Source organism: Phacochoerus africanus, chromosome 9, assembly GCF_016906955.1.
Source record: "Phacochoerus africanus isolate WHEZ1 chromosome 9, ROS_Pafr_v1, whole genome shotgun sequence".
NCBI classification, from domain to species: Eukaryota; Metazoa; Chordata; class Mammalia; order Artiodactyla; family Suidae; genus Phacochoerus; species Phacochoerus africanus.
Genome location: NC_062552.1, coordinates 62,278,494 through 62,306,450, shown reverse-complemented (window position 1 = coordinate 62,306,450; position 27,957 = coordinate 62,278,494). Strand labels below are relative to the sequence as shown.

General features: G+C 48.8%; 1 protein-coding gene across 5 annotated transcripts in view; it reads right to left on the bottom strand.

The window, feature by feature from the left end:
* Positions 1 to 551: 551 nt before the first annotated feature.
* The window catches only part of LOC125136089 (GRAM domain-containing protein 2A-like), a 42,435-nt gene continuing 15,029 nt past the window's right edge, over positions 552 to 27,957 (bottom strand). The window contains exons 2-13 of one of the 5 annotated variants that reach the window (XM_047796721.1): positions 12,392 to 12,446; positions 6,897 to 6,977; positions 6,023 to 6,080; positions 5,577 to 5,652; positions 4,858 to 4,961; positions 4,172 to 4,270; positions 3,985 to 4,056; positions 3,402 to 3,464; positions 2,333 to 2,477; positions 2,023 to 2,119; positions 1,110 to 1,214; positions 552 to 888 (exon numbers count right to left, since the gene is read on the bottom strand). In XM_047796721.1, the coding sequence (XP_047652677.1) occupies positions 876 to 888; positions 1,110 to 1,214; positions 2,023 to 2,119; positions 2,333 to 2,477; positions 3,402 to 3,464; positions 3,985 to 4,056; positions 4,172 to 4,270; positions 4,858 to 4,961; positions 5,577 to 5,652; positions 6,023 to 6,080; positions 6,897 to 6,967 (903 nt within the window). In that variant the 5' untranslated portion in view covers positions 6,968 to 6,977; positions 12,392 to 12,446 and the 3' untranslated portion in view covers positions 552 to 875. Of the gene's footprint in view, positions 889 to 1,105; positions 1,215 to 2,018; positions 2,120 to 2,332; positions 2,478 to 3,401; positions 3,465 to 3,984; positions 4,057 to 4,171; positions 4,271 to 4,857; positions 4,962 to 5,576; positions 5,653 to 6,022; positions 6,081 to 6,896; positions 6,978 to 12,391; positions 12,447 to 27,957 lie in introns of those variants that run through there. The other 4 variants (XR_007137107.1, XM_047796718.1, XM_047796719.1 and 1 more) reach the window with 4 other exon arrangements.

Below are 27,957 nucleotides of genomic sequence, written 5' to 3'. Positions count from 1 at the left end.
CCGGTCCTCACACTGTCCCAGGCACATCACGGACACCTCCATCCTCCCACAGTGATCAAAGGCCCTGTTCCACCTGTCTCACCAGGAGGTGGCAGCTGAAAACACAGAATGCTGGATCTCCCTTCTCCTTCACAGCCCCTGCCACTGTCCCCCGCTGCAGGTGGTGTCCTCCCAGATGTAGCCAGCCTCCTCATACAGGGCTAGAGCAGGAACATTCCTCTCTTGCTGGAGTACTGGCCACAGGCCCTCTTCCCACTCATAGCTCACCTCCCTCCAGTCTGCCCTGCATGGGTCCCTGGCTGCCTGCAGAGAAGTCTTTGTGCCCCAGAACAGAGACTCTCAGGGGCCAGGCGAGAGTGCAGGATGCTGGGAGAGATCAGGGCCCACACTGGTCATTTGGGTTCTCGCCTCTGTCCCACCACTGGAGTGAGCCATGTGACAGGTATCAAGGCATGGCCTTTGCCCTTGACGTGGCCTTAAGTGCTCTGCCTGTGTGCCAGAACTATTTTCAAGGAACAAGTTGGTTGTTTTTTGTGTTGTTTTTTTTTTTCCACTCAAGTGTTTGCTGAAGCTTAGAATATAGAATTCCTCAGCTAGTTCCAAAAGTCTGACTTCTTGTCTAAGTCCCAAAATTGTAGGAGCTTTGTAAACATGTACTTCAGAATACTCATTAAAGGAGGGGCAAGAGTTGCAGGGGTCAGGGGGAGGGTGCGGGGAGGGGATCCAGAATAATTTCCTTCAGACTAAGTCTCAGCACAGCAGCAGCATAAACCAAGGGAATCGTTGGTGGCACCTCAGCACCTGGAGTTGTCTTCTTAGAGGAGTGGGGACAAAGGTCAGGTGGCTGTTACCTGCGCACAGGAGAGGTAGCCAGGTCAGACAAAGGGCCTAGAAGGCAGACAGACAGGTTGGTGAAGACTCTCCCCACATGAAAGCAAGTCAAGGGGGATCTCTCTACTCTGCATACCTGCCTGACCTTGCTGAAGGCCATCAAGCCTGCTCAAGGGCAAGGCCAAGACCAACCAGAGTAACAAGCAGCCTGGCAATAGGTTTTGGCTCCTGTCCTTAACCCTCAATCCCGGAGGCCTGAGAAAGAGAAAGGGCATCACCTGTGCCCAGGGACCGAGCCATCCCAAGTCAAGGAGCATAACTGCTGTTCCAGCTGGGAGATGCGAAATGCCAGGTAGGAGGAAGACATGACCAAGAAGCAGATCCTGTAGAAAGAGGGGTAGCAAGGAGTTGAATCTCTCTTCTAAAAACGGGGCATTTTTAGAGGCTCACCAAAAATAGGAATAGGACTAAGCTAATTCCTGCAATTGGAGGAATTAACCCTTTGCCTGTAGCTATATGTTCAGACCTGTGCATCCTTCTTCCCGGAGGCCACGTAGGGGTCCCTGAGGCTTGTCCTCATGGAGGTGTCCTCAGAGCCCAGAAGGAGTTCCAGGTCCTTCAGCTGAGCAGGTATCTGACCAGATACCTTGGTCCTGCACCCCCCCTGCAAGGCCACTAAGATAACCCGGAGGCAGCAGCCCTTCCCCCAGCAAGTGCTCAGGGTGACAGAAACCATCAGAGCCAGAGGAAGGTGATGAGGTGAGTGAGAGAATCCAGGGGCTGGCTGTTCATAAGACATCCCACCACGCTCACTGCTCTACTAGTTCTTAGGGGCCGTGGGAAGGGTAGGGCTCTCTCCTAGTCTATCTGATGGGCCTCTCAGATTTCACCAGCCCTCCTCCTCCCCAGTCCTGTGCCACTTTGTCTTTCCTCAACAGTTTCATATCTTGCCCCTCCCAACCACACAGGCTAAACCTCAAATTACAGGGTTGTAGGCACAAAAGCTAGAGATATTTTATCTTGCTCCAGAAGGGCCTGCTGCCTGGCCACCAAACGCCACCCCGGAGTTTGCAGTTGACTCAGAACCTTCCCCTCACTCTGGACAGGAACCTCCCCACACACCAAGGCCCCTGCTCTAACACCTAGACACTCAGGCTGGTCTGCCTCCCCCAACCCCACATAGTCACCTACAGCACGAAGAAGATCTTCAGGAGCCGGTAATCCCAGAGCCTCAGCTCCCTGTCGCTCCTGGCTTCCTCCTCCAGCTTATCCTCACAGACAGCATTCTCTGCAACAGGACAGTATGAGGGCTCTTACTGGGGCAGAAGGCAGGCCCCCACCCACCCTCACTCTCTGAAGCCACTTGGGCTTTTGGCTTTCCCTTATGGATTTGGACAAGGAAATAGCTCTGCTGGTTGTGATGACCCCTTTTTGCAGAAGTGGGAGGAGGGAAAGCCTGGTCTTCACAAGCAGTTGCCATGGACAAGCACACTGAACTCACCAGACCCTGGAGGCTTCCTGGAGGGGAAGAGGCCGTCTGCAGAGTCCACGGATGCCCGAGGGATACAAGGGATGTTGTCTGGGAGGGACAGGGACCTGGAGGCAGGGCACACTTTTCTCCACTTCATCTCGGGGATGAGGACTTCCTGCAGAGAAGGCAGGAGAAGCTGGCTCACCATGGTCCTTGGGGTCTCACTTGCACTAAGTAGTCCCTGCCAGGTTTATCAAAGCCTTTCCAGATATTATCAATGCTAGGATGCCTAGCAAGCATGAAACCAGGTACCCAGAAGCAGGGGAAACCACTGCCTTAGCAATCACATGTCTCTCATATCTGCTCCCTTGCTGTGCCCAGCCACTCTCCAAGAGGAAAGTGGCTTTGAAGACTGCTAGTGTAGAACCACAGTGGAGTCTTAAGACATGAGCCAACCCAGGTACCCAGCTGAGTCCAAGAGAGCTCAGCACTATGTATCTTAGATGAAGTAAGTCCTGACTCCGGCTAATCTGCGTTCTAACCCTAAGTAGGTCACTGACCTTTGGCAGGGACAATAAAAATGGGAACATCACCTTCCATCCCCTGCATGGCATTGTGCATACTGCATGCTTGACTAAATGCTTAATGGTTACTGAAGGAGACTTCAAACACCCTAGAGTCATTTCCACCCCCCACCCCTACCCTTGCTCTAGAAACTCTGCTTACCCAGGACTCCAGGATCAAAAGAACTGACTGGGACCTCGGCAAATCTAAAATGAGCCTGCCTGGGTTCTACAATGACCTCTCCATCCCCTTGAAGGCCCTCCTGACTCTTCTAAAGGACAACATGGGTTGCTGGCTCTGTGCCTGTGAAGGTGCGGGGTCCAACCTGGGCAGTGATCCAGGGCCTGGACATCTGCTGAGAAAGCCAGCAAGTCTGTCTGGGACCTCTAGAGGACCCTCTGACACGGCATGGCCACTGGCTTTTGAGCCTGTTACCACAGCTCTGCTTTGTGGGCCTCTGCCTGGGAGGCCATGAAGCCTGAGAGCTGTGGGCAGTCTCGGGCCAGCTGCTCTTGCTCCCAGTCTCAGCTCTCACCAGAGACTCGCACTCAGGTTCCTCTGGAAATTCTCTTACACTCAGACTCTTCTTGCTGGAAGGCTGAGGAAGGAAGGGGACAGGGGTCACTTATCCATCTGGAACAGCCAAAGCCAGGCATGAGACCAAGAGAGATTGTCCTCCAAATAAGGTACTATATAGGGGCACTATTGCCTCTAGTTTGCAGGGGGAGCCCTAGTTAATGCTGGAGCAGAGAATAAATCCAAGGCCCCATATTCCCCCAAAGCTGCTGCCCGCCCCCCTTCCTCACCATAGGCCAGAGAGAGTTACAGGCATATTGGGACATGGCCACATGCTCCTATCTCTGCACTGAGGTTGCACAAGTGAGGGCTATACATGGGGACACTCAAGGGCCCCCTGACCTTAATGAGACAGGCTCACAAGCATAGACACACAGTCCAAGCACTGCCTCTGACTGACTGAGCCTGAGCCACTACTCCCCTGTCCCTGCCCCTGTTCCGTGTGCTGGAGAGACGGGCCAACCTGCCCCACCAACTATGCCCCAAGACCTCAGTCCAGGCCTCAGCAGCCTCCCCAGCCCTCCCGCCCCCAGGCTCCATACCTGTAGGTGGGTGCAGACCCTCCTTAGCATGTCGTACACACTGTCCCGGGAGAGCAGGGACACAAAGACATACTGGAACACAGAACACAGAAAAGGGTGAAATAAGGAAAGACTTGGGAGTGTGCCAGAGCCAGGCTGAGGACTCCTGGGCTGGGACAGGGGAGCACTGGCCCAGAAACTCACTGACCTTCTGGCTGGTGTTGGTGGTGATGGCCAGGCCATTGGGAAGGAGCCGTGCCATCTTGTGTTTTTTGATCATTTGCACAGACACCACGGGAATGACCACCTGGGAGGGGGAGAGGCATGCTTCTCTCAGGACTTGTCCCCAAGGACACAGTCCCTTTGCTTCCTGCTTAGGGCCACAGCTGGCAGTGAACCAAGTACTAGCACCACAGAGAAGCTCATCCCACATGGGAGGGTACCTGAGCCTTCCACCTTCTCATGCGGGCTCCTTTCCCATTACCCTCCAGCCTCTGGCTGCACACAGTGCTCTGGGCTGTCACCCCATCACCCAGGCAAGAGTGGATGGGCCCTGGTGAAGCCCATTCTCCAGTAACAGAGTTCCCTGAGCCACCACCTGGCCACATTATGGCCCTGGTAAATGTGACTTCCCACAGTGATTCTGAAGGCATTCTGGAGGTACCCGCAGACAGAATAATTTGGCAGTGAACTCTTCATGCAAGATGTGGAGTCTAGATAGGAGCCCCTGTTTAGAAGTGGTGTGGCTACTTCCCTGGACACCAGCTGGGACACCTCACAGAGAGAGGATTCACCAGGTGCCAGGTGCAGAGGGACAGGCCTGGCTTGAAGCACGTCCGCAGGGCAGGGGTTTCTCTTCCCTGGGCTGCGGCAGCCCTTACCACTTATCACTACCTTGATATCCTTGCCAAAGAGGCTAGCGTGGAAGCAGAGCCAGTTGGGGGAGATGTAGAGCCGGCCCTGGAGAAGAAGGTCCCGCTGGAGGGCGCAGGAGCACACTGGGAAGTCACAGGAAAGAGACAGTCATGAGCAAGGCCAGCCTGGGAGCCCCAGGGCCTGGATCCTCCCACTCAAGAGTCCAGAATCCAGCCTCAGGGACTGACCTCCTCAGTCCCCCTCCCAATCTCAGGCCCCAACAACCCATTCCCCCAGCACCCTATCATCCCTTCCTGAGAATCCCCCCTCTCCCCCAGGACTACTAGATGTTTCCTATTCCTCCACCCACGCCCTAGAAGGCCCAGCAGTTTCTGCCCCGGTCCCCCAGAGGCTGTTCACTCTTGCAGGCAGAACTCCTTGCCCTGCAGAGAGGGCCTTGATTGTGCAGACACTTCCACGCTCAGTGAGAGGCCTGAACAGGAACGAATGGTCATGGACAAGAGCAGAACAGAAATAAGATTTGGAAGCCCTGACATTTCCTCAAGAAAACTTTCATAAATTCACCTTCCTATTTCAAATCAGCCCAGGCTCCTCACACTTTTGAAGAAAAAAAGGACTAACCACATTCGAAGGGCAGCTGGTTCCCGTATCTGATTTGTGCCCAGAGGCTCTGGGGGAGAGGACCCGGGCCACGGGCACTGCAGGCACCTGTCCAGCCACACTAGGAGACGGCTCACCTTTGAGAACCACCTCCTCCAAGGGGATGTCCTTAAACAGTTTGTGGTATTGCTGGTTGTATTTAGTCAGTAGTGTCTGCAAACACACAAGCTGGGTCTGAGAAGTCTTGGGAGATCAGGCCACCAGAGAGCCCTGCTCCAGCCACCAGGAGATAATGGCACAGGAGGGGGGTGCTGGGGGGTCCGACGGGGACTTGGCTTGAAGCAGCCAGTAATCAGCCAGGGGGTGTGGAGGGCTGAGTTCCAAGCATAGCCTGTTTCCCAGTAACACAGGGTCCCTACAGGCAGCCTGTGACTAGAAGGAGACACAACTCTCACCCAGGAAGGGACACCCACTCAGGTTTCCTGGTGACAGGCCAGCGGCCAAGGAGCCAGCAGTCACTGAATTCAGGCAGCCCAGGACCCCTCCACTGGTGGGCGGTGAGAAGTGGCCCTTACATACTCACCCCTCCTTGGCTGCACTTCTTTATGTCTTCACCCTTCAAGGCTCGTGGCCAGCGCAGACTGCAAAGGAGACAAGCCATTCCAGGGATGAGGATCTCTTGGGTCCTACCCATGGTGCCTCAGTGCCAATTCTGCCCTGGCCTCAAGACACAAACTTGGGGCAGAGACTGGAGACGGAGGCCCTTCTCTAGAGGCTGCAGCAAAGTGGTCAGCTCATCCAGCACACAGCTCCCCAGGGGAGGGCACTCCTGATGCAGGCGGGGGTGGAAGAGAGCCCTCCTCCCAGACAGCCGTCAGCAGCAGCCCCCCGCGGAGGTGCTCAGCCCAAGCCTCAATCTCCCAGAGGTATGTAGGGGCTATCCTCCCACCCTGTGTCAAAAGCCCTCTCCCGCATTTCTCTAGCCAAGAGGCACGCAGAGGAGCAGACCCCAGAATGAATGAGTAGGAGGCCCAGGGACGGGGGACCAGCATGGGAAGTGGGTGAGGCAGAAGTATCAGACTCAAGGCTCAGGGGCCTGGCCGTGGGCCATGATCCCAGCAGGCCTGCCCTCCTTGCAGCCACCTCCCCTGGAGCTGGGCAGACCCACCTGACCTGACGGAGGCTACCGAGGCTGGCCGAGAGGGTTGGTGCTGAAATGCAAACCTCGGCCCTAACCAGGTTGGCCTGAGGACAGGTGGGCAGGGAGACAGTTGGTAACCCGAGAAGCCTGGACTCTTCTAGGTCCCAGTGCACCTAGGACAAGCCTGGGGGTGGGAGGGAGAGGCCCCCGGCCTATGCCCAACCGACCCCCTGACACAGCCTTAAGGCTACCTCCGGAGGGCTTCCCACCCCCAGTGTGTTTGTATGTGTATAGCTGCCTGGGAGAAGGGCCTCACCTGGAGTCTGGGGGTGTCTGGACCCTGCCTGGTTTCTCTGTGCTCTTCAGAGAAGCCATCTTTCCATGCATCTGTTGGTTGCTGAGGAGAAACAGGCCCACATGAGGAAGGGGAGCTCTTTGGGGACAGCTTTCCCAGCCAGCCCCACCCTGCCCAGGGCAGCTTCTGCCTGCCTCCCAAGACCAGCCCCATTATTGAGGGTGAGGCTGAAGGTGTCACAGTCCAGAGGCAGCAGCCCAGGCAGAGGCGGGGGACAGCTGATGGAGGGAATCTCACTCCTATCTTTTCTGGAAGCCTGAAGTTCAGCTCATGCCTGGGCACGAAGGAAAATCCATGTACCTGGCAGCTGCTAGGCCTCCAGGCCCACCCTTGGGAAGGCAGCTGGGAGGAAGGGAGGACCCTGAGCTTGCTCAGGCTGAAGGCAGTGCTACCATAAACCTGTAGATTCTGGGAAAGGAGTCTGAGCACCGGAGGCCTTATTGAGGCTGAGCAGCTGATGCAGCGCAGGTGTGGACGCGAAGGCCAGTCAGCCCACAGGTGAATGTGGGCCAAGGGGGCAGGGCTTCCCCACGGCAGAAGGTGGCCTCCACACCACAGTCCGGGGAGCTTGGCCCTGAGAGCCAAACCATCTCAAAAATGTCCCAGAGGGCCTGCGATGGAGGAGACACCCTCTTCCTGGGGGGTGGGGTGTCAGGCCTCCCCAAAGGCTTTTGAGTTCATGCCTCCACTCAACAGCTCTAAAGTCTAGTGTTCTGTCTCCTCTTTGTGCTCCTCCAAAGCAGCAAGACTAGGAATCAGTAAAGCCTGAGCGGTCAAACCAACCACAGCTGAGGGGATCCAGGGGCTGATGAGAAGGGAGGGGAGGGTGGCCAAGGCAGGATAGTGTGGTGCTTATGAAGAGGCAACAGTGGTCTCTGAGCAGGTAAGGAGGTGGAACCTGGAGGCTGCAGATCCCAGAGCTCCGTCCCTGTCAAGTAACGTAACCTGGCAAAGTCACGGATTTCTTCTTCAAGAACAGAGTGACCGCCTCAGCTGAGACCTGCCAAGACCCTCCAAGGTTATTAATCCAACCCCCCACCCTCCCACTACACGGATAGAAAACTGAAACCTGCCAAGGGCCAGGCTGTACCTAGTGTCACACAGTGAAGAGCCAGGTAATCTCACCCATCAAATGAGCCCAACCTCAGCCACGTGGCCTATTGACCTCTGCCCTCAACCTTACGGAGAGTTTTGGTGCACACATCATGCATTTCCTGAATCTTGCAAAGGGACAGGTTGTACCAGTGGTCTGACCCCTTGACATCTTAAAGCTAAGTTCTGGATTAATTGGTTCCGTTGTTACCCATTTCACAGAGACTTCCCCCTACCCTTATTGATTCTTTTAAATGCTTATTATAGAAAATGAGAAATATAAAATGTGTAAAGTATGATGATCAAAATTAACCATAAGAAAAAAATTCCCGAGAGTTCCTGTCGTGGCTTAGTGGAAACAAATCTGACTACTATCCATGAGGATGCAGGTTTGATCCCTGGCCTCGCCCAGTGGGTTAAGGATCTGGTGTTGCTGTAAGCTGTGGTGTAGGCTGGCAGCTACAACTCCGATCCGACCCCTAGCCTGTGAACCTTCATATGCTGTGGGTGTGGCCATAAAAAGAAAAAAATATTCCCCCCAAAATCATCCAAAGAAAATATGCATAAATGTGTAATTTATGTCAGTGGGATTATGTATCATATAATTTGTATGCCCTACTTTTGTTGCTTAACATGATTTCACGAGAAATTCCCAATGTCACTGTTCATTCCTCAGATAGATTCTCAGAAGAAATTACTGGATGGAGAATAAAGATTTCTCAGGATCTTTAGACTCACTTCCAAAATGCTTTCCAGATGCTGTACCAATGAGCACAGCCATCAGCACTATACGAGGGTGCCTGTTGCCCTACATCCAGGCCCTGCACTGGGTACTATCTTTTCTCACCTTTGCCAAGTTGATAGGTGAAAAGATATAATTTTCATTTCTATTTCTGCTTACTGATAGGGTGAACATTTTTGCCAAATACACATTAATCATTGTGATTTCATCTGTAAATTGCCTGTAAGGAACTTCATATCTTTCTTATTGATCTATAGACATTCTTTGTTGAGAATATTAATCCCTAGTTTATCTTTTTGCTAACATTTCCCCCAGTTTGTCATTTGCCTTTTAGTTCTGTCTGTGATATTGTTACTGCACTTCTGTTTAATTTTTGAGTGGCAGGTTCCATCCCTCTCTTTCATCTCTCTGTTTCTTTCTTGGTTTGTGTGCTTTGAGAGGAGAGGCCCCCAAGGCAAGGAGTGTACAAGACAAACCACTAAGTCCTTAAAGAGCTTGAACCCCACAGCCCAGGAGCTGCCAGAGGAGAAGGGTGTGGGCTCTGCTCTAAGGAACACACGCCAGCCTGGAGGACCAAGGTAAAAACAGGACCCCAAAAGGTGGAAGAAGGAGCTTGGCCATGGTTTCAGAGGCAGGGAGCCTGTCACTCGGGTACTGGAAAGTGTGATTTGCCAGGGTTGCAGGGGCTCAGAGGACACGCAGAGTAAAAGAGTTACAGAAGGCTCCCAGAGAAAAGGAAGCTAAGCCTTACTAACTGGGTAGGACTATAATCCTGCTTGGCTTCCATCATCTAACCCGCATGGATAACCACACCACTGCATGCATTCTAAACCCAATGGTCCTTAGGTTCCAAGAGGACCTTCTCAGCCCCAAATCCCAGACTCCCTCTCGAGTACCTGTCACACTGTGTCGGTGAGCTCTACCTACCCATCTCCAGGGGCTCAGGGACATCAGGAACTCTGCCTCCTCTACACCCGCTAAGCCCAGGGCAACACTAGCATGCATTGGGCACTCAAGACAGGACTGAGGAAGGGCTATGAACAGTGTAAGCAAGGTCAAGGACCGAGGCTGGAGAGAGGGGCCATGAGAATAACAAAAGGCTGTCACATTTCCCACAGCATCTCCATGAAGAAAAGAATACCAATAAAACAGGAGTTGGGAGTTCCCTTTGTGGCTCAGGGGTAAACCAACCCAACTAGGAAACATGAGGATGTGGGTTCGACCCCTGGCCTGGATGTAGGTTAAGGATCCGGCGTTGCTGTGAGCTCTGGTATAGGTCACAGACAAGCTTGGATCCTATGTTGCTGTGGCAATGGTGTAGGCTGGCAGCTGTAGCTCCAATTTGACCCCTAGCCTGGGAACACCCACTTGCCGTGGGTGAGGACCTCAAAAGCAAATCAATCAATCAATCAATCATTCAAACAGGAGTTGCTTGGGGGAAATGACTCAAATATGTTTAAACTAAAAGCAGCCCCTTTGTGTGTGATGAACAGGATGGTCACAAGCCATTCTTTCATATCCACTGACTAAAGCCAGCCCCTCTCCTGGCTGTCATGATAATGCTGTTGACACAGAGACCCTGGATATGGCCAAAAATGCACTGCTTTCAAGAACACCTTCAAGTCAGCCTTTCTACTGACTCCTCTTCTCTCCTACAGTATTTTTTTAGATGAGTGCAAATAAAGAGATGGGAGCAAAGTCAGATGAAAAGCTAGGTCTGGGGTGATGGTCATGGAGAATTCACCAACAGAACCACTCAGGCAGGGTCCACTCAAGGACCAACCCAGAGGAGGGAGGTGGCAAGAGCAGGGAGCTAGAGAGTGGGCAGCCAACCTGGGTCCCCCACCCTGCTGTCAGCCTCTCTCTGCTCCCACATAGACCTCCTCTAGAAAGTTGCTCTTGCTCTGTAGGCTGTGGACTGCACCCTCTGCCACCCATCCCCATCCCATCTCCACCTGCAGTTAATGTCAGGGGTCTTCAAAGCCATATGCATTTTTCAAAGCCACAAAAATTGCCATTATGGTCATGAAGGGGATGGAGCAGGGGAGGCCTAGCATTTTGGATATTAAAGGAATTTCCCAGTGGCCTAGCAGTAAGGATCCGGCGTTGTCACTGCTATGGTGCGGGTTTAATTCCTGGCTCAGAAACTTATTTATGCTGCAGGCACAGCCAAATGAAATAAAATAAATAAAATGAAATGAAATGAAATAAAATAATAAAATAAAGTGTAGTAAAGATTTGAAAATTCCTAGATGAGGCCCTTTCACCCTGTTTCGCCTGGTCCAAAGGCAAGACACCTGTCCAGAGGATGGAGCTGGTACTTGCCCTGCCCTCGGGCCTCACGGGCCAGAGTGGGAACTCAGGCTCACTGCCCATTCCTTCATTCCTTCCACACATACTTGCAGAGCTTATCACCCCATAGGCCCAGTATGGGCCTGCCCAGCCTTGGGGCTGCTCAGAGGGAGGGGATGGGCAGCTAGCACTGAGAGATGTCCTAAGAGGAGCCAGGCCCATCAAGAAAGGGGAGGGACAGAGAGGTTAGGAGAGGGAGAGGGAGTGCATAGGGGACCCAGAGATGCAAGCGTCTGGCTGCTTCCCACACACCTCATGGACAAAGCTTCTCAGGACACCTGACACATGCACCCTTGCTCTGGATGCCTCACCCCCAACCCCCGGCTCCAAATATCTGCACCAGGAAGACACTCCCCAGTCTAAATCCCAAACCTTGGACGTTCTCGTGTGACACAGAAGGTTAAGGATCCCGTGCTGCTGCAACTGTGGGCACAGGTTCAGTTCCTGGCCACGGAACTTCCATATGCTGTGGTTCACAGCTAAAATAAATAAAAATCCCTAACCTTGACACTTCATCCCTCCTGACCTGCCATTTAGATGAATCCATCAAGATGAGCTCAGCATCATCCCCCCGAATTTGCTTCTCCCTGAAGGGCCCCAGCCTCACAGTCTCCCAGGCCAGAAGCCTCAACTCATGCTTCTCCCAAACCCCACGGCTAGGCAACCCCCAAGGCTCTGAGAGCCTTCCCACTAAGCAGAAGCCCAGGGTACCAGCCACTCGCCCCACTCCTGAGGTACCAGGCAAGCCCAGGCCACCACCATCTTTTTCCTGGAGGCTAGCAACAGCTTCCTAACTAAACCTGTCTCCAGCCTTGCCCTCACACACCTGGCCTCCTCCCACATCCACACTGTTCACAGAGCCATTGGGTGCCCAGATCTGAGCCCAGCCCACTCCTCTGACTTTCCTTCTGTAGTCCCCATCTGCCTCCTCAGCTGCCCTTTCTGCCCTTCCTGCTCCCTTTCCAGCCTCACCCAGGCAGCTCAGCTGAGCCCCTTAGCTCCCTCACCACAGTAGCCCCTCAACCCCCATGGTCACTCTATCTGGAATTCCTTGCCATACTTTTCCACCTGGGGAATTCCCAGTCATTTTTCAAGGCCCAGTTCAGAGGTCCCCTTCTCTGTGAAGCCTTCCATGCTTCCCCCGCTGCAGAGCGGGTCATCCCTCCTCTGTGGTCCCATGTCCCTTCTTTCATGCTTCTGCTCCAGCACCTACCACACCAGACTATGATTGTCTGTTTATACCTCTGAGCTCCACCAGAGTGTGTCTTACCCATTTCTGCATCCCCAGCACACAGCCGGCACCCAGGGTCTGCTAAACCAATGAGCTAAAGAGACAGAAAGAGATGTGACAGTTCAGGAGGGAGGAGGGGAGAACAAAAGCCAGGCAGTAAGAGTGAAGGAGGCACAGAGAATGATGGGGGCCCCACAGTAAGGGGAGAGAGTGGCAGACAGGAGCTGATGGTGTCACCCATAGATGGGCCTTTCCCTCCAGGAGCCCCAGCCCATGGAATAGGCACAGCCCTGGCCCAGTAGCACAGGGCACTCAATCCATGCTGGTTGACTGGTCAAAGGGGTGCTCGGGTGGGAGGTGTAAGACACAGGGGAAAGGGTCAAAAGGCTTAGACGAGTAGATAGAGTGGAGAAAGGCCAGGCTGGGCCCCTCCCTCCCCCAGAGCCGTGCACACTGGCTGCACTCCCAGGAAACACTCCCCAGCCTACCCAGCCCCCTTCACCACAACCTCCCCAAACACAGGGCAAACCTCCCACCCCAGCTCTTCAGGGTTCTGGCAATAGCGGTGCCCGCAGCTGATGCTGAAGCAGAAAGCTCAGCCAGGCCTGGCAGCCCCCGCCAGCTGGTCCTTTGTGGTCACAGGTGGGTCTCTTGTGGCATCTCCTCCCTCAGGAAGGTGTCCACACCTTCCCCAGTTGTCTTCCAGTGAACAGAGCATCCTGTTACCTGTCAGCTCCTCTCAAGGCGAGGAACAGCTCCAGCCTCTCCTGCAGCCAGGATGCTGGGCCCCATGCAGCTCCAAGGAGACACCTTCTCTTCCAATCAAAAAGCCCATTTTAGTAGCAGGGCCCTGAGAGCGCAAACCCAGAGGCCACAGAAAGAGACATCTAGGGACGGGAGCTGAGGGGTCCTGTCCTGGAAGGAACGTCAGCCACTAGTGCTCAGCAGCCTGGACCTTGGGGCTCTTCCACATTCCCACAGGTTACCCCACCCCACCTCTGCCTCCTGGCACACAGCCTACCACCTACCCAAGGGAAAGAGATCATTCTGTTAACTCTAATGTACAGCCTGTGGTACCCACTAGGATCACCTGTAGAGCTTTTTATTTATTATTATTTATTTATTTATTTTGTCTTTTTGCCTTTTTTAGGGCCACTCCTGCAGCATATGGAGGTTCCCAGGCTAGGGGTCGAATCGGAGCTATAGCTGCCGGCCTATACCACAGCCACAGCAATGCGGGATCCGAGCCACATCTGCAACCTACACCACAGCTCACCACAACACTGGATCCTTAACCCACTGAGCAAGGTCAGGGATCGAACCCACAACCTCATGGTTCCTAGTCAGATTCAGTAACCACTGCGCCACGATGGGAACTCCCACCTGTAGAGCTTTTTTAAAAAAAACAAAAATGATGCCTGATCCCTGTTTCAGACCAATTAAATCAGAAGCTCTGGGGGTAGCATTTAGGTAACTATATCTTTTTAACTTGTTACTGACGTATAATTTACATATTAAAAAGTGCACATAAAGCAAGTGTGCAGTGCAATGAGTTTCACAGTGGAGCGCACCTGAAAACCCAGCCCCCAAGAGCCCCGCCTGCTCCTTGTGCCCCCATCAAGGGGAACCACCATCCTGACTTCCAACAGCACAGATGGTCCTTGCCTCTTCAGGGACTTTCTATGGATGGAATCACACAGGGCGGGTTTTTACTCAGCAGCGCGTTTGTGAGATTCATCCATGGTGCCATGTGTGGTTGTAAACTGTGCATTTTCACTAATGTTAAGAACCCCATTATAAGGACCGGTTGCAACTGATTTATTAATTTTACTCTTGAGGGGCAACCTACATTGTGTTTCCCATTTTTGCCGATTACAAAAATCACTGCTACAGACATTCCAGCACCTGCCTTGTGGACACAGGTATTCATTTCAATGAGTAAACACTCAGCATTGGCATTGTTGGGTCATGAGTTTCAGCTTCAGGCTTTTTTTTTTTTTTTTTTTGTCTTTTTGCTATTTCTTTGGGCCGCTCCCGCGGCATATGGAGGTTCCCAGGCTAGGGGTCCAATCGGAGCTGTAGCCACCGGCCTACGCCAGAGCCACAGCAACGCGGGATCCGAGCCGCGTCTGCAACCTACACCACAGCTCACGGCAATGGCGGATCGTTAACCCACTGAGCAAGGCCAGGGACCGAACCCGCAACCTCATGGTTCCTAGTCGGATTCGTTAACCACTGCGCCATGACGGGAACTCCCAGCTTCAGGCTTTTAAAAGGTCGGATGATTTTAAACCCCTCCTTTCTTTGTGACTCAGAGAAAAATGCATATGTCCTGGTCTCCAAGGCCAATCCTCCTGTGTGAGTTCTGAACCTGAGGCCCTGACCTGCCTATACCTTCACCCAGCCCTTTGGAGTTCCAGGAACATCCTCGCCGAGACAGGGCATCACACTGTTTATAGAGATTTCCCTCATCTGTTAAGGTCACAGAGTACATTTCCTATGCTGTGCCAAGGAAGTAAGACCAGCCTTCCTGAGTGGCAGCGGCTGGCTTTGAGCCACACTGTGTCTTTCCCAAGAGCCTCCTACCTTTCTCTAGGGGCCACTGTCCCAACACACTACCCAGAAACTGGTTGACAGACCTCCCCCCAAGGGAAATTGGAATAATGTGGATGGAGTCAGCTTCATCAATACACTGAAACTTGAAAGACACCTTCCTTCTTTTTGAAAAATAACTATTTCATCTTACATCGAAGCTGCACATACACACTTCCACAGAAACTGTCCCTTACTTTTTATTTCCTAAGCTGATATTCCATATCCTGGGCAACAGCTTTGCCCTTTCCATCCATTCACAAAAGGGGAGAAAATCCCACAATTGAGTTCCATACAGAGTGCGAGGGGGCGGGACTCAGTGAGTTGGGGGTCACATGCTGGGTCCCAATCCTACTGTCTTGCTCAGCAACCCTGGCAAAGGACTCTAGGTGGGGCAGGCCCTCAGCCTGGTCACATACCTGCTTCCCAGGAGCTAGTCTGAGAACCCCTGGGCCAGGAACAGGCTTCGCTTCCCTTGACTACATTGTGGCAGATTTGAAATGATGGGGGATGTGGCAGCAGAAGCCCGGCTTCCCAAGATGGCCCAGTTTATCCCAGGTGACCCTGACCATGGCCAACAGAGTCACAGGTATGCTCCAGACCCAAGCAAAGCCACCCACAGGCTGACCCATGGCCTCTTTAGAACAAAAAGATGGGTGGCCCATCAGAATCCCTTTCTGGTGAATCCTAACTGGGAAATACAGGATGTAGAGGTGAGTGAGACAGGGAACAGGCAGGAGAGAGCGGCAGGTGTGTGGGGGCGGAGTCACCAGGTGCACCAGGAGACTGGGTCTAAAATGAGCAAGGGAGTGGAGAGGCAGGTGGGCCATGGGCCAAGCTCCCCCACCTCTGCCCCTGTCTGGGAGGCAGCAAAGGGGGTCCACCCACCTCAGCTGCTTTTTAATTTTCCATCCTGCTTCCAGGGCCCGGCCTTGCAGCCAAGACCCGAAACCCCCACAACTGGCTTGCCCAAAGACCACAAATGACACACAACTGGAGCTCAAATCCAAACTCCAGACTGGCCGAAGGTGTGCACTCTTCCTACCTGGCACACTGCCCTCTCCTAGAGCTTTCCCTGATGCAAGCCTGGCCCCCGCTCTCCCCACAAGCCCCATGCAGGAGGATGAGGGAAGACAGAGGTGGTGGTGGGGGGTCTTTTGGGCTAAGATGACTATGCAGAGTCCCTCTGGGGAGTGGGGTTCCCCATATCAGACATGTACTCCCCCCGCCCCCCGCTTTTATCTCCCCTACTCCAAGAACCAAACTGGGAGAGCTCGTTGCTCAGGAGATGTGGGCTGGACCAGCCCTCTTGGGGGAGGCTGGATTCAGCTGGAATAAGGACCTCTTTGAGCTCTGGTGCTAATAAGAACTCCTACCTACAGGCATCTCAAAAACTCTGGTCCTCTCATCCAATGGGAGCTGGGAGAGCCAACAGCAAGGCTGGGCCCGTCTCCCTCACTTACTCCACAGCCAAGCTGCTTGGGTGACTGGACCAGCACACTGGTTAAAGGTCCCTGACCTCCTTTCCCTGCTCCCTGACCCCCCCAACCCAGGCCTGGGCTCTCTCAGCGCACCAGAAAGGCAGATTTTGACAACAAAGTGCTCAGGCTGATTCCTCTCCTCCTAATGGGCTGCCCCTCCCGCTCTGCCTGAGCCCCGCTCGGCTAAGCTGCTCCTGTCCCAGATGGAGCTCCCCTGGCCCTCATCCATTAGCACCTCTCCTCGCTGAAGCCTGGCCACCAGTACCTCCAGGGAGAGCAGACCCTGCCCTTGCTCTGCCCACCCGGCTGCTCAGATGGCTTCCTTTGCTGCACTGCCTATTGCAGCTGTGTCCCCACTAGACCGTCTTAGTTAACTTCTACCCCAGGGGCCTCGCACAGCCTCAGGTGGACAGTAAGTGCCCAATAACTGTTAACCAAATAGACAAATGCCCCCTGTCGAAAAGTCCTAGTAGTTTGTTCAGCAGCAGCAGGGCCTCAGGACTCAAACAAGAGACCTAGAGTGAGAGAACTCACTCAAGTTCACCTCTCGCTCCACCTGACCCTCTAGGTGTCCCACAGGCACCTCCCTCCTCGAAAAAATGGGGAGAATCCCCTCTCTGGCCTACAGATTGTCTGGGCTGCTTTCAGGATATGAGAGAGGCATGGCCTAGCCCTGGGGAAGGGGCCAGTCCTCACCACCTTGCCCACTGAGTTTCACACCCCTGCCCACACCACTGAGAGTGGAGTTGCCCCCACCCTGTCCTATCATGTCCCTTGAAGGATGCCTAGAGGTGAGCTCCCCCTGGGAAGCAGAAATGCACCCACAAAGCTCCATACGTGTCCTACGTGCCTGAATCTTTGCCCTGGGACCACAGCCAGAGAGCGTGGCTGCGAGCAGGGCCCTCTTTATACCTGGATGGCACCCATGGACTGCCTCTCACCACACCCCAGGCCCAGAGGGGCTCCTGCAGTGCAGGCCCACCCATACTCAGGGTCCCACTCTCTCCCTCCCACCCATCAGAGGTTTGAGACCAGCAGTTGCTGCCCCCTTCCTGGCCAGAGCTCAAAGGCCTGCAGTGAGAAGAGTCCCCAGAGAGACAGACAGACAAATAGCCAAAACCTAGAAGCTTGGCTCCTGGACATCTGCAGGACTTCCTACAAAGCCCAGGCTGCCACAGAGCAAGGAATCAGTTCTGCAGAGCATGCCAGCCTATTGCTGGCCTCAACCCTCGGTGCCCACTGCTGGAGCAGCATCTGTTTGAGCTGGCACCCCAGCCCTGGTCACAGACCACTTTTTCTTGGCAGGCCACTCAGAACCTGGATGTTTCCAGACAAGAAGCTGGTCATTCAGGTCTAAACACAGGATTGCATTCATTCAGAAACAGAGCACTCCTGTGCTCCTAGGGGCCACCCTCTGCCGGGCCTGCTGAGAGAAGGGACCACAGACACCCTCAGATGCTCGCCCCCCACGCAAGGCTGCCAGGAGGTGTGGCAGAATCACTCTGACTTTGGGGACCCACCCAGCTCTTCTGAGGGATAGGCAGTCTCAAGTGGTCTCAGAGTCCCGAAAGAGCCTGGTGTGGGGGCAGGAAGACAGGGAGGCAGGCCTGGAAGTGCCTCTCAGCACTGAGGGGCCTTGGGGAAGCCACTCTGTCCTTCTGAGCCTCAGTTACTCCTCTGCGAAATGGCAAGAAAGTCTAAGGCCGGGAGGAAAAGCAAACTTTCTGGGGGAATAACAAAGCCAGGCTGGGAACCTGCTTTGTGGCAGATGGCCACTGGCTCCCTGTGGTCAGAAGAACCACAATCCCAGGAGAGGCTGGCAAAAGTACAGCCCTCAGAAGACTGCTGGCCCCTCTGCCTCCCTCCTAGAAATGCCAGCTGAATGTCTGCATTCCTCAGCTCTGTGTAAGTGCTGTGTATATGGAGAATAAGGCAAGGTACTATCCCCAAGACGCCTGGTAGGAGAGGCAGACATGACATACATATTTATAGAGATGAATACATAATTATAACTGTGCAATGTATGCTATGAAGGAAAAGCACAGTGTCCTAGGAGGACCTCTGTCAAGGAGCCCTGATCAACTATGCAAATCAGGGAAGACCTCCCTGAATCAGCAGCAGCAGCAGCATTTGAGCTGATAGCCAAGGGATGCTAATCAGACTGGGGGAGAAGGGTCGCTGTAGAGGGTTTATTATGTGCAAAAGCCCTGAGGTGTGTGGCATATATGAGAAACAAACAGAGCCTTTGTGTCTGGAGGGTAGAGGTGAGCAGTGAAGTGCTGAGCTATGAGGCTGGAGAGGTTGGCAGAGCTGGATGGACCCTAGGAAGGGTTTTTGTCATTTTCTTAGAAGCAATGGGGAACCAAGGAAGAGATTTAAAGGGGAAAATACACAATCAACGTTGTATGTTAAAGAGCATGGAAGAGCATCTGTTTGAGCTGGCATTCCTGGACATGGTCACAGATCAGTCTAATAGATTCCTTTCAAAGCAGTCCAAAGGGGGCGGGGGCAGGAGGAGGAGAGGATGTACATAGATGAGGTAGGAACAAGCTTATGCTGGTGGTTATTGTAGTTGATGGTGATGGATACATGGGCGTCCATCCTATAACCCTCCTCCTCTTTTGTATATGTTTAAAACTGTCCGTGGAGATAGGCCAGTTAGGAGACTGTATTCCAGCAGAATAATGATGTCTCAGATTTCGTGGCAGTGCTGGTGACAGAGGATGAGGGATGGATTCAGGATATATATTTCCAAAGAGAAGTCAACCTAGACTTGGTGATCAAGTGGATGTGGGGCCTAAGGGAAAAAGCATCAAATATGACTCCAGATTTCTGGCTTAAGCAAGTAGGATCCTGCTCTGTTTTGCTGAGACAAAACAGGGTGGGGGGAAATGCATGGGGAAAAGAACATGTTTGAAAGAGACAATCATGAGTTCAGTCTTGAACATGTGTGAGAAACATTTAAATGGAGATATCAAGTTATATATGAGTAAGGAAGGTTGAGGCTGGAAAGATACGTATCTGAGTTACTGGCCCATGGTTGGGTACAGGAGCTAGGAAGATCCCCCAGGGAAAGTGGGTATATAAAGAAGAGAATCTATCAAAAAGGGTACCAAGACCAATTCAATGGGAGAAAGAACATTCTTTTCAACAAATGTTCAGGGATAACATGAAAAAGAATTAAGGTGGACCCCTAATTCGCATCATATACAAACGTTAACTCAAAAATGTCAGAGCTAAAACTATAAAACTCTTAGAAGAATCAGAGGGGTAAATCTTTTATCAGGCAATGGTCCCTCTCTCTCTTTTTTTCTTTTTTGGCCACCCCACAGCATATGTAGTTCCTGGACCAGGGATCAGATCAAATCTGAGCCACAGTTGTGACTTATTCTGCAGGTGCAGCAATGCCAGATCCCTAACCCACTGTGCCAAGCCAGTGATCCAACCTGCATCCCAGCACACCATAGATGCTGCTGATCCTGTTGCACCACAGTGGGAACTTCAGGCAATGGTCTCTTAAGATATGACACCAAAAGCACAAGAAACAGAATTTAAAAATAGATAAATTGAATTTCACCAAAATTAGAAACTTTTGGAATTCCCTGGTAGCTCAACTGGTTAAAGATTCAACTTAGTCAATGCTATGGTTGTAGTTACTGCTGTGGCACAGGTTCAATCCCCGCCTCAGGAAGTTTCACATACTGTAGGTGCTGCCAAAAAAATAAATGATTTTAAAATAAATAAATAAAAATAAAACAAAATTAGAAACTTTTGTGCTGCTAATGATATTAAGAAAGTGAAAAGAATAAGAGAAAATATTTGTAAATCATATATGTGATAAGGGACTAGTATCTAGAATATGTAATGGACTATTACAAACTTGAAGATATTAACTAAGTGAAATAAGCCAGTCACAAAAAGAAAACATTGTAAGGCTCCACTTATATGAAGTATTTAGAGTAGTCAAATTCATAGAAACCAAAAGTACAATGGTGGTTGCCAGTTAATGGAGAATTATTTAATGGATATGAATTTCAGTTGTGCATGATAAAAAAGTTCTGGAGATTGGTTATGAATATGAATATTTAACACTTGAATTGTACAAATTATCTTAGAAATGGTTAAGATGGTAAATTTTATGTTATTTTTTTTCTTAACCACAATTAAAATTTTTCAAAAGAACACTTAAAATTGAACAATAAAAAAACAAAGAATCTGACTAAAAATGGGCAAATATTTAAACAATTTTCCAAAGAAGCTATCAAATAATCAATAAGAGGAGTTCCTGTTGTGGCTCAGCAGTAATGAACCCAACTATACAGTATCCATGAGGACATGCGTTCAATCCCTTGCCCCTTTCAGTGGGTTAAAGATCTGGGATTGCCATAAGCTGTGGTGTAGGTTGCAGTTACAGCTCAGATCCAGTGTTGCTGTGGCTGTGGCATAGCTTGGCAGCTGCAGCTCCAATTCAACCTCTAATCTGCAACTTCCATATGCCATGGGTGTGCCCTTCCCCCCAAAAAAAATCAACAAGTGCACAAAAAGATGCTCAACATCATTAGTCATCAGGAAATACTCATCAAAACCATAATGTGATACCACTTCACACCCCCCAAGAAGAATGTAATCAATATCAGGTGTTAGTGAAGATGTGGAGAAACTGAAACCCTCACTCACTGTTGGTAGGACTATAAAATGGTGCAATTGGGCTTCCCTCTAGGTGGCAGCAGAAAGTGGGAGCCGTGACTGCCAATGGTACAGAGTTGGGACCACTGAAACCTGCTGTGCTTATGCATGCACTTCCAGGGACCCACAGCACATCACCAAAGCCTCTTAAGAAACTGAGGGCAGGAGTTCCCGTCGTGGCGCAGTGGTTAACGAATCTGACTAGGAACCATGAGGTTGCGGGTTCGGTCCCTGCCCTTGCTCAGTGGGTTAACGATCCAGCGTTGCCGTGAGCTGTGGTGAAGGTTGCAGACGCAGCTCGGATCCTGCGTTGCTGTGGCTCTGCCGTAGGCCGGTGGCTACAGCTCCGATTTGACCCCTAGCCTGGGAACCTCCGTATGCCGCGGGAGCGGCCCAAGAAATAGCAACAACAACAATAACAACAACAACAAAAGCCAAAAAAAAAAAAAAAAAAAAAACCTGAGGGCAGATCCCAGTCCTCACCAGATGGGAAGGCTAAAAATCCAATAGAAAATCTGCAATCTTGCTGCCTAAAGAACCAGAGGGCAAGAATATGGAGCAACTATAGCCATGAGAAAGTGAGAGAAGAAATATAAGAAAGCCTTCTCTACTAAGAGTATATAAAGAAGGAACTGTCAAAGAAGTAAAAGAAGAGGAGAAACGGTCACAGATTACAAGAATTTTAAGAAGTTCAAGGAATGTATCAACTTCCTCTAATGGCCGTTGAAGCCTAAAGATGGAGAAATTTGGTATTGTAAAAAATGTTTTAAAAGTATTCATGGGAGTTCCTGTCGTGGCTCAGTGGTTAACAAATCCGACTAGGAACCATGAGGTTGCGGGTTCGGTCTCTGGCTTTGCTCGGTGGGTTAAGGATCCAGCATTGCCGTGAGCTGTGGTGTAGGTCGCAGACGCAGCTCAGATCCTGCGTTTCTGTGGCTCTGGTGTAGGCTGGCGGCTACAACTCCGATTCGAACCCTAGCCTGGGAACCTCCATATGCCGCGGGGGGAGCGGCCCTAGAAAAGGCAAAAAGACCAAAAAAAAAAAAAAAAGTATTCATGGAGGAGTTCCCATCGTGGCACTGCAGAAACGAATGCAACTAAGAACCATGAGGTTGCAGGTTTGATCCCTGGCCTCGCCCGGTGGGTTAAGGATCTGTCATTGCCATGAGATGTGGTGTAGGTCACAGATGCAGCTTGGATCTCATGTTGCTGTGGCTCTGGTGTAGGCTGGTAGCAACAGCTCCAATTAGACCCCTAGCCTGGGAACCTCCATATGCCACAGGATCAGCCCTAGAAAAGACAAAAAAAGAAAGAAAGAAAAAAAGAAAGAAAGAAAAATAGCTAAGTGATCTGGAGATTATCAGCCTCAATGAAAAAGGCTTTAGACTGATGATAGCAGAGATGATTCAAGATCTTGGAAATAAGCTGGAGGCAAATACTGATAAATTATAAGAAACATTAAGCAAAGAAATAGAGATTTAAAGATTAAATCCTTTTTGCAGACAGTAGGGTTGTAGCCTCTCTTGCTTCTGATGTCTGCCCGCCTTGTTGCTGAAGTTGGTACAGGCGCTTTGCAAGCAGAGATGCAAAATACAATAATTGAAATAAAAAATTCACTAGAAGGAATCAATGACAGAATATAGGAGGCAGAAGAATGAATATGCAAGATGGAGAACAAGGTGGAAATCATGACATGGAACAGATAAAGAAAAAAGACTGAAAAGAAATGAATACAGGCTAAGAGAATTCTGGGACACTTTCAAACACAACAACATATATATTATAGGGGTGCCAGAAGAAGAGAGAGACAAAGGGCCAAAGAAAATATTTGAAAAGATAATGGTCAAAAATTTCCTAACATGAAAAAGAAATCACTCACTCAAATCCAGGAAGCACAGCAAGTAGCATATAAAATAAACCCAAGGAGGAACGCCCAGAGACACATATTAATCAAGCTGACCAAAATTAATAACAGAAAAAATATTTCTAGCTGCTTTGCTAGAAAAAAGAAACAAATAACATACAAGAGAACCCCGATAAGGTTACTGGCTGATTTTTCAGCAGAAACTCTGCAGGCCAGAAGGGAGTGGCACAATACACTTAAAGTGATGAAAGGAAAAAAACTCCAACCAAGATTACTCTACCTAGCGAGGCTCTTCTTCAGATTTGAAGGAGAAATCAAAAGCAAAAGCTAAGAGAATTCGGGACCACTAAACCAGTTTTACAACAAATACTAAAGGAACTTCTCTAGGTGGAAAAAAAAGGCCACACTAGAAATGAAAATATTATAAATGATAAGGCTTACCTGTAAAGGTATACATATATAGTAAAGGTAGGAAATCATCCACACACCATAAAAAATATGCTACCAAAACCAGAAATCATGAGAAGAGGAGGGTACAAATGCAGGATACGGGAAATGCACTTGTAATTAAGAGACCAACAACTTAAAATAACTATAGGAATATATATACATTCCTATATCAAAACTTCATGGTAACTGCAAACCAAAAATCTACAATACATACACACACAAATAAGAAAAAGCAACCCAAAGACAATACTAAAGATAGTTACCAAACCACAAGAGAAAAAGAGAAGAAGGGAAGAAAAAAGACCAACAAAAACAAGTCCAAAACAATTAATAAAATGGCAATAAGAACATACATATCAATAATTACCTTAAATGGGAGTTCCCATCATGGCACAGTGGAAACAAATACGACTAGGAACCATGAGGTTGCAGGTTTGATCTCAGGCCTCACTCAGTGGATTGAGGATCCAGGATTGCCGTGAGCTGTGGTGTAGGTCGCAGATGCAGCTCAGATCTGGCGTTGCTGTGAATGTGGTATAGATCAGCAGCTGTAACTTCAATTAGATCCCTAGCCTGGGAATCTCCATATGCCATGAGTGTGGCCCTAAAAAGCAAAAAAATAAATAATAAATAATTACCTTAAATGTAAATGGATTAAATGCCCCAACCAAAAGACATAAACAGGCTAAATGGACACAAAAGCAAGACCAGTATATGTGCTGCCTTCAAGAGATTCACTTCAGTTCTAGGACACATGCAAATTGAAAGTAAGAAGATAAAAGAAAATATTTCTTGCAAACGGAAATCAAAAGAAAGCTGGAGTAGCAATACTCATATCATACAAAAGAGACTTTAAAACAAAGACTATTATAAGAGACAAAGAAGGACATTGCATAATGATCAAAGGATCAGTCCAAGAAGAATATATAACAATTGTAAATATATATCCACCCAACATAGGATCACCTCAATATATAGGGCAAACTGCTAACAACCTTAAGAGGAGAAATTGACAATAACACATTAATAGTGGGGGACTTTAAAACTCCACTTACAGCAATGGACAGATCATCCAGACAGAAAATCAACAAGAAAACACAGGCCTTAAATGATGCATTAGACCAGATGGATTTAGTAGATATTTATAGAACATTCCATCCAAAAGCAGCAGAAAATGCATTCTTCTCAAGTGCACATAGAACATTCTCTAGGATAGATCACATTCTGGGCCACAAATCAAGTCTTAGTAAATTTAAGAGTATTAAAATCATATCAAGTATGTTTTCCTACCACAACGATATACAAGTGGAAATCAACAACAAGAAAAAAAACCTAGAAAAAACATAAACACCTGGAGACTAAACAACATACTACTAAACAACCAATGGATCACTGAAGAAATCAAAGAGGAAATTAAAAAATACCTAGAAGCAAATAACAATGATGACACAATAATCCAAAACCTATGGATTGCAGCAAAAGCAGTTCTAAGAGGGAAGTTTACAGCAATACAAGCCTAACTCAGAAAACAAGAAAAAGCTCAAATAAACAACCTAACTCTACATCTAAAGCAACCAGAGAGAGAAGAACAGACAAAACCCAAAATTTGGGAAAGAAATCATAAAGATCAGAGCAGAAATAAATGACACAGAAATGAAGAAAACCAGAGAAAAGATCAATGAAACTAAAAGCTGATTCTTTGAAAAGATGAACAAAATTGATAAACCTTTAGCCAAACTCATCAAGAAAAAAAAGAGAGAGAGGACTCAAATCAATAAAATTAGAAATGAAAAAGGAGAAGTTACAATGGACATCACAGAAATACAAATCATCATGAGACTACTCCAAGCAACTATATGCCAATAAAATGGATTACCTAGAAGAAACGGACAAATACTTAGAAATGAACAATCTTCCAAGACTAAACTAAGATGAAATAGAAAAGGTGAACAGACCAATCACAAGTACTGAAATTGAAACTGTGATTAAAAACTTCCACCAAATAGATGCTCCCATCATGCTCAGCAGTTAATGAACCCAGCTAACATCCATGAGGATGTAGGTTCAATCCCTCGCCTCACTCAGTAGGATAAGGAACTGGCATTGCTGCGAGCTGTGGTGTAGGTTGCAGACACAGCTTGGATCCTGTGTTTCTGTGGCTGTAGTGTAGGCTGGTGGGTAGAGCTCTTATTGGACCCCTAGCCTGGGAACTTCCATATGCCACAGGTGTGGTCCTAAAAAAAAAAAACTTTCGGTGAACAAAAGTCTGGGACATAGATGGCTTCACAGGCAAATTCTATCAAACATTTAGAGAAGAGCTAACACCTATCTCTCTGAAACTATTCCAAAAAATTGCAGAGGAAGGAACACTCCCAAACTCATTCTATGAGGTTACCATCACCCTGTTACCAAAACCAAAGATATCACAAAAAAAGAAAATTATAGGCCAATATAACTGATTAATATAGACACAAAAATCTTCAACAAAATACTAGCAAACCAAATCCAACAATACATTAAAAGGACTGTACACCATGATCTAGTGGTATTCATCCCAGGAATGCAAAGATTTTTCAGTATTTGCAAATCAATCAGTGTGATACACCACATTAACAAACTGAAGAATAAAAACCATATGATCTTCTCAACAGATGCAGAAAAATCCTGTGACAAAATCCAACACCCATTTCTGATAAAAACCCTTCAGAAAGTGGGCATAGAAGGAACCTACCTCAACATAATAAAGGCCATATATGACAAACCACAGCTAACATTATTCTCAATGATGAAAAGCTGAAAGAATTCCTGCTAAGATCAGGAACAAGACAAGGATGTCCGCTTCTGCCACTATTATTCAATATAGTTTTGGAAGTCCTAGCCACAACAATCAGAGAAGAAAAAGAAATAAAAGAAATCCAAATTGGAAAGGAAGAAGTAAAATTATCACTGTTTGCAGATGACATGACACTATACCTAGAAAATCCTAAAGATGCTACCAGAAAACTGTTAGAGCTTATCAATGAATTTGGTAAAGTTGCAGGATACAAAATTAACACACAGAAATCAACTGTACTTCTATATACTAACAATGAAAGATCAGAAAAAGAAATTAAGGAAACAATCCCATTTACCATTGCATCAAAAAGAATAGAATAGTTAGGAATAAACCTACCTAAAGAGAAAAAAGACCTCTACTCTGAAAACCATAAGACGCTGATGAAAGAAATCAAAGATGACACAAAGAGATGGAAAGATATACCATGCTCCTGGATTGTAAGAATCAATATTGTCAAAATGACTATACTACCAAAGGCAATCTATAGTTTCAAAACAATCACTATCCAATTACCAATGGCATTTTTCACAGAACTAGAACAAAATATTTTAAAATTTGTTTGGAAGCACAAAGACCCAGAATAGCCAAAGCCATCTTGAGAAAGAAAAATAGAGCTGGAAGAATCAGACTCCCTGACTTCAGACTATACTACAAAGCTATAGTCATCAAAACAATATGGTATTGGCACACACACACACACACACACACACAAACAGAAATATAGATCAATGGAACAGGAGAGAAAGCCCAGAATTCACCCCAAGCACCTATAGTCAGCTAATCTATGACAGAGAATAAAATAATATACAATGGAGAAAAGATGGTCCCTTCAATAAGTGGTGCTGGGAAAACTGGACAGCTACATGTAAAAGAATGAAATCAGAACACTCCCTAACACCATACACAAAATTAAACTCAAAATGGATTAAAGACCTAAATATAAGATTGGTACTATAAAACTCTTGAAGGAAAACATAAGCCAAACACCCTCTGATACAAACCACAGCACTATCTTCTCAGAACCACCTCCTAGAGTAATGATAATAAAAACAAAAATTAAAAAATGAGACCTAATTAAACTTAAAAGGGTTTTTTTGGGTTGTTGTTGTTGTTGTTGTTGTTGTTGTCTCTTAGGGCCACACCGTCAACATATGGAGGTTCCCAGGCTAGAAGTCCAATTGGAGCTATAGCCACCAGCCTACACCACAGCCATAGCAATGCAGGATCTGAGCCACATCTTCAACCCACACCACAGCCCATGGCAATGCCGGATACTTAACCCACTGAGCAAGGCCAGGGATCAAACCTGCGTCCTCATGGATGCCAGTCAGGTTCATTAACTGCTGAGCCACAATGCGAACTCCTAAACTTAAAAGGTTTTGCACAGCAAAGAAAACCCTAAACAAAGCAAAAAGACAATCCATGGAATGAGAGGAAATATTTGCAAATGAAGCAACTGATAAGGGATTAATCTCCAAAATATATAAAATGCCTCCTGCAGCTCAATACAAAAAAGAAAACAAAAAAAAAAACATCAAAAGATGTGCAGAAGGGAGTTCCCTTCATGGCTCAGCAGTTAGCAACTTGGATCCATGATGACATGGGTTCAATTCCGGGCTTTGTGCAGTAGGTTGAGGATCCAGTGTTGCCATGGGCTGTGGTGTGGGTTCCAGACGTGGTGTAGGTCACAGATGCA